Here is an 11,540-nt window from a genome sequence, read left to right on the forward strand (position 1 = left end):
CACATCTGACCTGTGTGGTGCTGCACATTCATCACTGCCAATTAAAGCACAGCAGTATGAAGTGAAGTATTGCATGCAAAAACTCTTACTAACTAATTGCACAGGCTTTAACATTTTATCTATGATTTAAATGTTATTTTACTTCATTAAAGGATTTCAGAGTCAATCAAAGAAGGTAATCAATCCTAGAAACAGCTTGCATGAATGTCAATAACTCGTCAACAGTGAAAGGAGAGAAAGTCACTCCAAACGAACTGTCTCGAAACCGATCTGTCACGACAGAGCTGGCAAACAATTCACCATCTAGACAAAATTGCCAAATCCAATGCTAATTCGAGAAAGAGTAAACAAACCATTACCAAAACTGAGCACGTAGGAAGCGAGCATCAAATCTAACATCACAGTAAGGGAGCTAGTCAACATAAAAGTCGTCCACCACGTTATCATTTATTACTTTTATAATTTTTTAAATAATAATAATGAAACTACTGTTTTTTTCTCTACAAAGTACTAAAATTATCTTGACTTTTAAAATTGGAAAAACAAATGAATGCATACTCATGCTTGACTCATTCATACTGAAGGCTATGCAAGCAATTTTAATTTAAAAAGATTTATTATTAATAGTTGATATAATCTATGGTTATCAATACATCAGGTGTAATTTTACCTTGTTTCCTTCATAACTAAAAAATATGATTTTCCTTATAACTTGAATGTTGCCTAATAACGTCCCTAGGTTACGTATGTAACCCTAGTTCCTCGAGGGAACGAGATGCTGCGTCAATCACTTTTGGGAAACGCCTTTGGCAAGAACAACTCTGAATATTGTGTGCAATGAGTCCAATGGAAGAGCGTGACGTCACGGACGGGGTGATGTAGCGACCAGGAAGCTATAAAGGCATGTGCCACGCAGCTGGCTTCAGCTTCGAGTAGGGAAGCAAGCGCCGGCAGGGGTGCCGGGAGTATGGCTCTGCGACACAGCGTCTCGTTCCCTCGAGGAATTAGGGTTACATACGTAACCTAGGGATGTTCCTTTTCGGAAACTAGAGCTGCGTCGAGCGCTTTTGGGGAACGATGTGCCAACGCTGCCAGACTACCAAACCCCTGCCTAGTGTGTATCCGAAGAGCACAGCTAAGGCGAGAGGACAGAAAAGCCAGGAGCAGCTCACATATCGAGATTGTAAAATCTGGCAAATGTAGAGGGCGTGGACCACCCCGCAGCGTTGCAGATGTCCAAGAGGGACACACCTGCTAGAAAGGCCTTAGAGGCAGCCATACTCCGTGTAGAGTGAGCCTTGGCTCCCAAAGGAAGGGGAGACCAGAGGACTCATAGGAGACGTTGATAGCTTCGACTATCCAACGACTAAGGGTCTGCTTAGAGGCAGGGGAACCCTTTTTAGGAGGACCGTAGCAAACAAGCAATTGGTCAGATTTTCTCCACAGGGCAGCTCTGTGGACGTATGCGTCCAGTGCTCGCACTGGACACATACAGTTTAGCTTTTCCTGGTCTGGCTCCCGAAAGGGAGGAGGACAGAAGGCCTGCAGTACAACAGGTTGTGGAGTCACAGAGGGAACTTTAGGAATATAACCCACTCGAGGGTATAAGAATGCTTTGGCCATACCAGGGGTAAAGTCTAGGTAGTTAGGGGCCACCGAGAGAGCCTGAAGGTCTCCAACTCTCTTTAGAGACGTAATCGCCAGTAACAGGGCAGTCTTAAGGGTCAGATGTCTATCTGAAATATCTTGAATTGGCTCGAATAGAGCTTTGCAGAGAGCCTCTAATACCATAACCAAGTCCCACGGGGGAATACGGGACCGTACTGGAGGTCTCAGCCGCAGTGCACCGCGGAGGAAACGTGTAACTAGGGGGTGCCTACCCACTGACTGACCATCGAAAGGGATGTAGTAAGCAGCTATGGCCGGCACATACACATTTAGGGTGGAGTGAGTTAACCCTGCAGAGAGCCTAGCCTGTAGAAACTCCAGAACTGTACCAAATGGGTAGTTACCAGGGTCAAGCTGGCGGTCTCTGCACCAGGAAGTGAAGAGTTTCCACTTCAGGGCGTACAGTTTCCTCGTAGAGGGAGCTCTGGATTGGAGGAGGGTCTCAACAACCTCGGTAGAGAGATTATTTTGCCCTGCACCTGAGAGAGTAGATCTGTCCTGATTGGAATCTCCCATGGAGAGCCGTCGAGGAGAGAGATAAGATCTGCGAACCATACTCGGCCCGGCCAGAACAGGGCTACTTATAACAGACGGACCCTGTCCCGGCGTACTCTCATCAGAACTCCCGGGAGCAGAGCGATGGGGGGAAAGGCGTACAGACAAAGCCTCGGCCAAGTCTGTGTTATGGCATCTAGTCCCAGTGGAGCTGGGTGAACTAGAGAGAACCAGAGGGGACATTGCGATGTCTCTCGAGTCACAAAGAGGTCCACCTGAGCTTTGCCAAATATCTGCCATATCTGCTTCTCCACCTTGGGGTGAAGCATCCACTCCCCGGGCCTCGGCCCCTGTCTCGACAGCATGTCTGCTCCCACATTCAATCTCCCATGAATATATACTGCTCTTAACGAGAGGAGTTTGCCCTGGGCCCACAGGAGGATCTGGTATACCAGCTTGTACAAGGGGCGTGAACGCAGACCCTCCTGGTGATTGATATAAGAGACTACCGCTGTGTTGTTGGTGCGCACTAACACATGACAGCCTCTCAGGTCTGGGAGGAAATATTTCAATGCTCGAAAGAATGCTAGCATTTCTAGACAATTGATGTGTCATGTCAGATGGCGACCGCTCCACAGACCACGGGCAGGGTGGCCACTCATGACCGCACCCCAACCAGTGAGGGACGCGTCTGTCGCTAGCGTTACACGGTGACCAAGAGCTCCCAGCACCGGGCCCTGATTAAAAAACCAAGGTTTCTTCCATATGTCTAAGGCACGAAGGCATCGCAGCGTGACTTTGATAGTTTGCAATGGATTTCCCCTCGGGGAAAACCCTTGGTCTTGAGCCACCACTGTAGGGGCCTCATGTGCAGGAGACCAAAAGATATCACGTTGGACGCAGCTGCCATGAGCCCTAACAGTCTCTGAAACTGCTTGACAGTGAGTGACTGGCCTTCTCTGACTCTCTTGACTGAGAAAATGATTGACTCAATCTGAGCAGGAGACATACGTGCCTGCATCATGGTCGAATCCCATACTATACCTAGTAGGGGTGTGCATTGGCACTGCCTTCACGATTCAATTCGATTACGATTCACCAGGTTACGATTCGATTCAATTCGATTCTACGATGCATTGCGATGCATCAAAATTCTACTGGACACAAGGCAAATTTTTCATCAGTCATGAGGCAATACAAGCAGATATTAAACAACAGATTTTATTGGCTGCTATGTGTCTCCTGTATCTTTGACATAAAAGTTATTAAATAAAATGTAATTAAATAAAATTAAATGGTACAGGGTATTGGATATGGCATTTTCAAACCTGAAAAAGAAAACAATCAAAATCACTGCTTTCAGTGTTTTTTGTTTTTTTTACACACAGTGAAATAGCAGCTCTTAAGACAGGGCACTTCCTGAAGTCCTGTGCAAATATTAAAATAATAAGTAACACTATTTTAACAACAACCACCCAGGAATAAAAATATTCTGTGCAACAACACACAGTAACCACTTATTACTGTGAAACTTTTTTCAAGTAGTAAAGTGCAAACTATTCTCAACAAAACAGCAGCTTAGCAGCTTTAAGACAATGACAATTATATGCCTGTCCTGATCCTACCATCACATTAGCTGCATACAATAAAATATTAAGATGTGAAATACAGTAATGTAAACCAAAAATAAAGTGTGTAGGCTTAGCCTATTACCAAATTGGTGCAAACAACTTCTTCCGTCTGAGTTCTACATCACCATCATCAACAATCCGTTTCAGAGTGAGGAAATGTAGAGTTTAACCTAAGCCTACATCATAACTTCTCACTGTTTAGCATTTGGGAATTTCAAGGTTCTTGTGCAAAAACACAAGCTGATCGACATGGTCCGGTTTGAGAGCGCTTCTTTTTGCAGTGATAACATCTCCTGCAGTGGAGAAGACTCTCTCTGCTGGCACACTTGTCCCGGGGATGCACAAGTATCTCTTTGCTAACCTAGAGAGGAGAGGAAATGTGCCCTTATGGCGATGCCACCAGTCCAAGGGATCCTCAGAGAGAGGCACAGCTGGGGATCTACAGTACAAGGCCATTTCCTCCTCAGCACTGGCATCGGCGGTCTTACTTTGTACTGCAGGTTCACTGGTGTCATTGATGAAAGCAGGTCCCAGCAAACTTAAAAGCAGTGATGAGGCCCTTCTTTTGGGAGCGGAGGGGCCTGCTGAGTCTGACACATTGTCATCCACGGACAGCAACTCTTCCTTGGTTCCTGAACTTCCTGTTCTGCCAGGCGCTTCATCTGCTTCTGTTCTCTGTTTTCTCTCATACTGTTTGAAAAAATAAATAAATTAGCAAAAAACAGCAGTTAGCATCACTTTCTCAGCCAATGCTGCAGCTCATATGACAATGTTTATTTATTTATTTACACATAACTATTTTTCTCAGTCTAAGATTTTACTATGTAGCTGCTTAATAATTTACATTACATATATATAAATAATAATTGACAATTATAAAATTATGAATTTACAATTATTAAATTATTAATTAAATTTAAATTATTTTACAAGTAAAAATGAATTACCTCCTCCAGGGATGCAGCCTCTGAAGTCACTCCTGCGGAGACATCCAATCTCTCCTCCTCTGTCAGGAAAGGTAACCCCTTAAAGCGAGGATCCAGGGCAGAGGATGTATGAAGGATCTTTTTCTCTGCCTCACTATTGTACCTCTTAAGGAGATCTGTTTTAATGGCATTCTTCACATCAAGGATCAGTGGTTGGTCTCCAATAGTGTCGGACATGCTCTGGAGGAGTTGGGCATATACTGGTGCAATTAGGCTGACTGTAGGACTGCTCTCCTCTGACATAAACACAGTGGCATCCTTCACTGGTTTTAATGTCTTCACTATTTCCTCCACATTAGCCAGATCAGCTCTGCTGAGAGTGACGATGTCACCATCCATCCATCATCCATCCATCATCTTCCGCTTATCCGGGGCCGGGTCGCGGGGGCAACAGTCTAAGCAGAGACGCCCAGACTTCCCTCTCCCTAGCCACTTCCTCCAGCTCTTCCGGGGGGACCCCGAGGCGTTCCCAGGCCAGCCGGGAGACATAGTCCCTCCAGCGTGTCCTAGGTCTTCCCCGGGGCCTCCTCCCGGTGAGACGTGCCTGGAACACCTCCCTGGGAAGGCGTCCAGGAGGCATCCGAAATAGATGCCCGAGCCACCTCAGCTGGCTCCTCTCGATGTGGAGGAGCAACGGCTCTACTCTGAGCTCCTCCCGAGTGACCGAGCTTCTCACCCTATCTCTAAGGGAGCGCCCAGCCACCCGACGGAGAAAGCTCATTTCGGCCGCCTGTATCCGGGATCTTGTCCTTTCGGTCATGACCCACAGCTCATGACCATAGGTGAGAGTAGGAACGTAGATTGACCGGTAAATCGAGAGCTTTGCCTTACAGCTCAGCTCCTTCTTCACCACGACAGACCGGTACAGCGACCGCATTACTGCAGAAGCTGCACCGATCCGTCTGTCAATCTCACGTTCCATCCTTCCCTCACTCGTGAACAAGACTCCAAGATACCTGAACTCCTCCACTTGAGGCAGGAACTCTCCACCAACCTGAAGTGGGCAATCCACCCTTTTCCGACTGAGAACCATGGCCTCGGACTTGGAGGTGCTGATTCTCATCCCAGCCGATTCACACTCGGCTGCAAACCGTCCCAATGCACACTGAAGGTCCTGGTCTGAGGATGCCAACACGACAACATCATCCGCAAAAAGCAGCGACGAAATCGTATGGTCCCCAAACCGGACACTCCCCGGCCCTTGGCTGCGCCTAGAAATTCTGTCCATAAAAATTATGAACAGAACCGGTGACAAAGGGCAGCCCTGCCGGAGTCCAACATGCACCGGGAACAGGTCTGACTTACTACCGGCAATGCGAACCAAGCTCTTGCTCCGGTCGTACAGGGACCGAACAGCCCTAAGTAGGGAGCCGCCGACCCCATACTCCCGGAGCACCCTCCACAGGATGTCGCGAGGAACACGGTCGAATGCCTTCTCCAAGTCCACAAAACACATGTGGACTGGTTGGGCAAACTCCCATGAACCCTCCAGCACCCTGGAAAGGGTATAGAGCTGGTCCAGTGTTCCACGACCGGGACGAAAACCACACTGTTCCTCCTGGATCCGAGGTTCCACTATCGGCCGAATTCTCCTCTCCAGTACCCTGGCATAGACTTTTCCAGGGAGGCTGAGAAGTGTGATCCCCCTATAGTTGGAACACACTCTCCGGTCCCCCTTCTTGAAAAGAGGGACCACCACCCCGGTCTGCCAGTCCAGAGGTACTGTCCCCAACCGCCATGCGATGTTGCAGAGGCGTGCCAGCCAAGACAGCCCCACAACATCCAGAGACTTGAGGTACTCGGGGCGGATCTCGTCCACCCCCGGTGCCTTGCCACCGAGGAGCTTTTTAACTACCTCGATGACTTCAGCCCGGGTGATGGATGAGTGCTCCTCCAAGTCCCCAGCCACTGCTTCCTCAACGGAACACAAGTCGGTGGGATTGAGAAGATCCTCGAAGTATTCCTTCCACCGCCCGACGATATCCCCAGTTGAGGTCAACAAGTGCCCATCTCTACTGTAAACAGTGTTGGTAGGGCACTGCTTCCCCCTCCTGAGGCGTCAAACAGTTTGCCAGAATCTCTTCGAGGCCAACCGATAGTCCTTCTCCATGGCCTCACCGAACTCCTCCCAGGCCCGAGTTTTTGCCTCCACGACTACCCGGGCTGCAGTCCGCTTGGCCTGCCGGTACCTGTCAGCTGCCTCCGGAGTCCCACAAGCCATCCAGGCCCGATAGGACTCCTTCTTCAGCTTGACAGCATCCCTTACTTCCGGTGTCCACCACCGGGTTCGGGGATTGCCGCCTCGACAGGCACCGGAGACCTTACGGCCACAGCTCCGAGCAGCCGCAGCGACAATGGAGGTGGAGAACATGGTCCACTCGGACTCAATATCTCCAGACTCCCTCGGGATCCGGTCGAAGCTCTGCCGGAGGTGGGAGTTGAAGATCTCTCTGACAGGGGGCTCGGCCAAACGTTCCCAATAGACCCTCACAGTACGTTTGGGTCTGCCGAGTCTGTCCAGCTTCCTCCCCCGCCATCGGATCCAACTCACCACCAGGTGGTGATCAGTTGACAGCTCCGCCCCTCTCTTCACCCGAGTGTCCAAGACATATGGCCGAAGGTCTGATGACACGACCACAAAGTCGATCATCGACCTCCGGCCAAGGGTGTCCTGGTGCCACGTGCACTGGTGGACACCCTTATGCTTGAACATGGTGTTCGTTATGGACAAACCGTGGTTAGCACAGAAATCCAATAACAGAACACCGCTCGGATTCAGGTCAGGGGGGCCGTTCCTCCCAATCACGCCCCTCCAGGTGTCACTGTCACTGCCCACGTGAGCGTTGAAGTCCCCCAGTAGAACGACGGAGTCTCCAGTTGGAGCACTTTCCAGCACCCCTCCCAGAGACTCCAAGAAGGCCGGGTAGTCCGCACTGCCGTTCGGCCCGTAGGCACAAATGACAGTGAGAGACCTATCCCCGACTCGAAGGCGCAGGGAAGCGACCCTCTCGTTCACCGGGGTAAACTCCAACACATGGCGGCTGAGCTGGGGGGCTATTAGCAAACCCACTCCAGCCCTCCGCCTCTCACCATGGGCAACTCCAGAGTGGTAGAGAGTCCAGCCTCTCTCAAGAAGTGTGGTTCCAGAGCCCAAGCTGTGCGTTGAGGTGAGCCCGACTATCTCTAGTCGGTACCTCTCGACCTCCCGCACAAGCTCAGGCTCCTTCCCCGCCAACGAGGTGACATTCCACGTCCCTAAAGCCAGATTCCGTGTCCAGAGATCGGGTCGTCGGGGGTCTCGCCTTCGACTGTCGCCCGATCCTCTATGCACCGGCCCCTTACGCTCCCTCCTGCAGGTGGTGAGCCCACAGGAGGGCGGCCCCACGTCACTCCTTCGGGCTAAGCCCGGCCGGACCCCATGGGGGAAGGCCCGGCCACCAGGCGCTCGCATACGAGCCCCAACCCCGGGCCTGGCTCCAGGGTGGGGCCCCGGCTGCGCCATGCCGGGCGACGTCACGGTCCTTGATTTTAATTTTGCCATAAGGGGTTTTATGAACTGTTCTTAGTCTGGCCCGTCACCAAGGACCTGTTTGCCTTGGGAGACCCTACCAGGAGCATATAGCCCCAGACAACATAGCTCCCAGGATCATTCGGGTACTCAAACCTCTCCACCACGATAAGGTGACAGTTCAAGGAGAGGTGACGATGTCACTTTCATCTACATTTAGGGCAGGCGACAGCAGGGTGGCATGCACTGCAGCTTGCAGTTGCAAAAACCTCTCCATCATATCATGAGCACTATTCCACCTTGTGGCGACATCTGTTATCAGTTTGAGTGGACTTGTCAGTTTAAGAACAACTCTCTGGTTTTCTTCAAACAGGTGCTTTGCCTTTGTGCTGCGGTGGAAGTATGCTGAGATACGTCGGACTCTGCCCAGAAGCCTGGAGACCACCGGTAGCTTAAGCGCCCGCTGCGCAGCGAGGTTCAACGTATGCGCAAAGCATTTTACATGAGGGAACTTCCCAATTTCAGCAGCACTAATCATATTAGCGGCGTTGTCCATCACCAGCACAACACTTTTATCTGTAAGCTGCCATTCCTCTACAACATCCAAGAGTAGCCTTGCCATATGAGCACCAGTGTGGCTCTCATAAACTACTCTCGTCTGCAGCACATGTGATACAATCTTCCAATCCTCGCTAATATAATGGGATGTTATGGTTACATAGGACTCTGTTGCGACTGAAGTCCAGGCGTCACTTGTAATGGCTACACGTCTGGCTTTACACATTGATTCCATTACCTTTGCTTTGGTTTCTTTGTACAATGCGGGAAGCGCGGAATCAGTGAAGGTAGCTCTTGTCGGTAGCTTATACCGGGGTTCAATTGTTTTAAGCATGTGGCGAAACCCCGCATTTTCTACCACAGAATAGGGTCGTAGATCCTTCGCTATAAAACATGCCACCGATCGTGTGATCCTCTTTGCTCTCTCTGAGTTGTGTGGCAATGTTGACATTAGCGACTCATCAATTCTTGGCTGGGATGTGTCGACTTTTTGTGTTGTTGTTGTTGTTGAAGTTACCTCAGGATGCCAACGATCGACATGGTTCGTAAAATTAGTTGTATTGCCAACGTGCTTAATTTTAGTGTGGCAGATTTTACACACCGCGTAAGACTTGTCTAGTTTCCCATTCACTTCATAAAATCCGAAATGTGCCCAGATGTCCGCTTTCCAAGCTTTGGGCGCGTTTTTAATAACCCGTCTATCGCGTTCATCTCCCTCCGCCTCAGCCATCTTGCTTGTTGTTGTTGTTATTCTCCCGGAACCGGAAGTATTTGAAACTTAACAACTTTATCGTCCGCCAGAAAATAAACAGTGACATAATCGATTATGGCACTTTGCTGCATCGATGCTGAATCGTTCATGCCCCGCATCGCGATGCATCGCCGAATCGATTATTGTTGACACCCCTAATACCTAGATAGGTGGTTCTCTGAACTGGAGAAAGTACACTCTTCTTGGCACTCAGTCTCAAACCCAGCTCCCCCATATGGGCGAGAACGACACCTCGATGTCGAACCGCCATCTGCTCTGATTGAGCTAAAATCAACCAATCGTCGATATAATTCAGAATGCGGATGCCCTGCATATGGAGGGGTACCAGAGCCGCATCTACACATTTCGTGAACGTGCGGGGTGAGAGGGTAAGGCCGAAGGAAAGTACTCGATATTGATAAGCTTTGCCCCGAAAGCGAACCTCAGAAACTTCCTGTGTTGTGGAAGGATGGATATGTGGAAGTATGCGTCTTTGAGATCTATTGTGACAAACCAGTCTTCGGATCTGATTTTGGCTACGACCTGTTTGACAGTGAGCATTTTGAACTTCAGTGACATTACTGAGAGGTTTAATTGACGTAAGTCTAAGATCAGGCGCAACCCCCCATCCTTTTTTGGAACTATGAAATACCGTCTGTAAAACCAGGATTCCCTGTCTAGAGGAGGGACCACCTCCATGGCCTCCTTCCTTAATAGGGTATTCACCTCTTGTTCCATCACCAGAGCCTGCTGGGGGCAGACGACTGTCTGAAATGGTGTCAGTCGTACCTATCTGACAGAAGGTTTTTAGTGAAACTGGGAATTTTTTTGTCTTCCCCTGCTCCTCTGACCTGTGGCCTTCCACAAGGCTATATTTTAGCTCCCTCTCTTTTTTCTCTGTACATGCTGCCTCTGGGTTCTATCCTAAGAAAACATGGTGTGTCTTTTCATTTCTATGCAGATGACACTCAAATCTATCTTCCAGTTAAGAAAAACAACTCCACTGCGATCACTTCTCTTCTCCAATGTTTAGAGGAGGTGAAATTATGGCTAGCCCAAAATTTCCTCTTCCTAAACGAGGCCAAGACCGAGGTAATTCTTTTCGGTCCTAATGACAACTCTCAGTGTATAAGCCCTGAGCTAGATAGTTTATCCGTTTTTAGATCCTCACAGGTGAAGAACCTAGGTATTATTATAGACCAACACTTAAAATTTGATAGACATATCTTTTCTGTTATTGGATCCAGTTTCTATCAGCTTCGTTTACTGTCTAAAATTAAAAACTTTCTCACTCCAAAAACTCTAGAAATGGCTGTTCATGCATTTGTTACATCGCGTCTAGATTACTGCAATTCTTTATATTGCGGTATATCTAAATCTCAAATTGCACGACTTCAGCTAGTCCAAAATGCTGCAGCCAGACTTCTTTTAAACTGTCGTAAACATGAACACATAACCCCAATTCTCAGATCCCTTCACTGGTTGCCAATTTCTCAGAGAATAGACTTTAAAATTCTCCTCTTCATTTATAAATCCCTTCATAACAAAGCTCCTGTCTATTTATCTGAACTTCTTCATCCTTATACTCCATCAAGAAACCTACGTTCCTATGACCAGGCTCTGTTGGTGGTCCCTCGTGTTAGGCTAAAGCGTAGAGGGGAGTGTGCATTTGCAGTGGCTGGACCACGACTCTGGAATACCCTGCCTTTAGAGATCAGACTGGCCCCTTCCTTGTCTATTTTTAAATCCTTGCTAAAAACTTTTTTATTTTCCTTAGTGTACTGACTACTGTGTTATGCTACATTTTGAAATGGGTGGTTTTAAATTTTTGTCTGGTCTATTTTATGTTTTATTTATTTTATTTTTTTATTTTTCTTTATGTATATGTAATATTCTTGCTCTTATGTAAAGCACTTTGGTCAGCCAGGAGGCTGTTGTAAATG

At 48.5% G+C, this 11,540-nt stretch overlaps 1 protein-coding gene across 1 annotated transcript; it reads right to left on the bottom strand.

Annotated features, from left to right (window-relative positions):
* Nucleotides 1–3,395: 3,395 nt before the first annotated feature.
* On the bottom strand, nucleotides 3,396–5,119 carry LOC127970513 (E3 SUMO-protein ligase ZBED1-like). The gene is made up of 2 exons (XM_052573109.1): nucleotides 4,742–5,119; nucleotides 3,396–4,478 (listed from the first exon to the last, which is right to left on the bottom strand). Exons 1-2 carry the CDS (start codon nucleotides 5,117–5,119, stop codon nucleotides 3,993–3,995), a joined length of 864 nt encoding a protein of 287 aa, XP_052429069.1. The 3' UTR covers nucleotides 3,396–3,992.
* Between the last annotated feature and the right edge of the window lie 6,421 nt (nucleotides 5,120–11,540).

This window comes from Carassius gibelio, chromosome B13, assembly GCF_023724105.1.
Source record: "Carassius gibelio isolate Cgi1373 ecotype wild population from Czech Republic chromosome B13, carGib1.2-hapl.c, whole genome shotgun sequence".
NCBI classification, from domain to species: Eukaryota; Metazoa; Chordata; class Actinopteri; order Cypriniformes; family Cyprinidae; genus Carassius; species Carassius gibelio.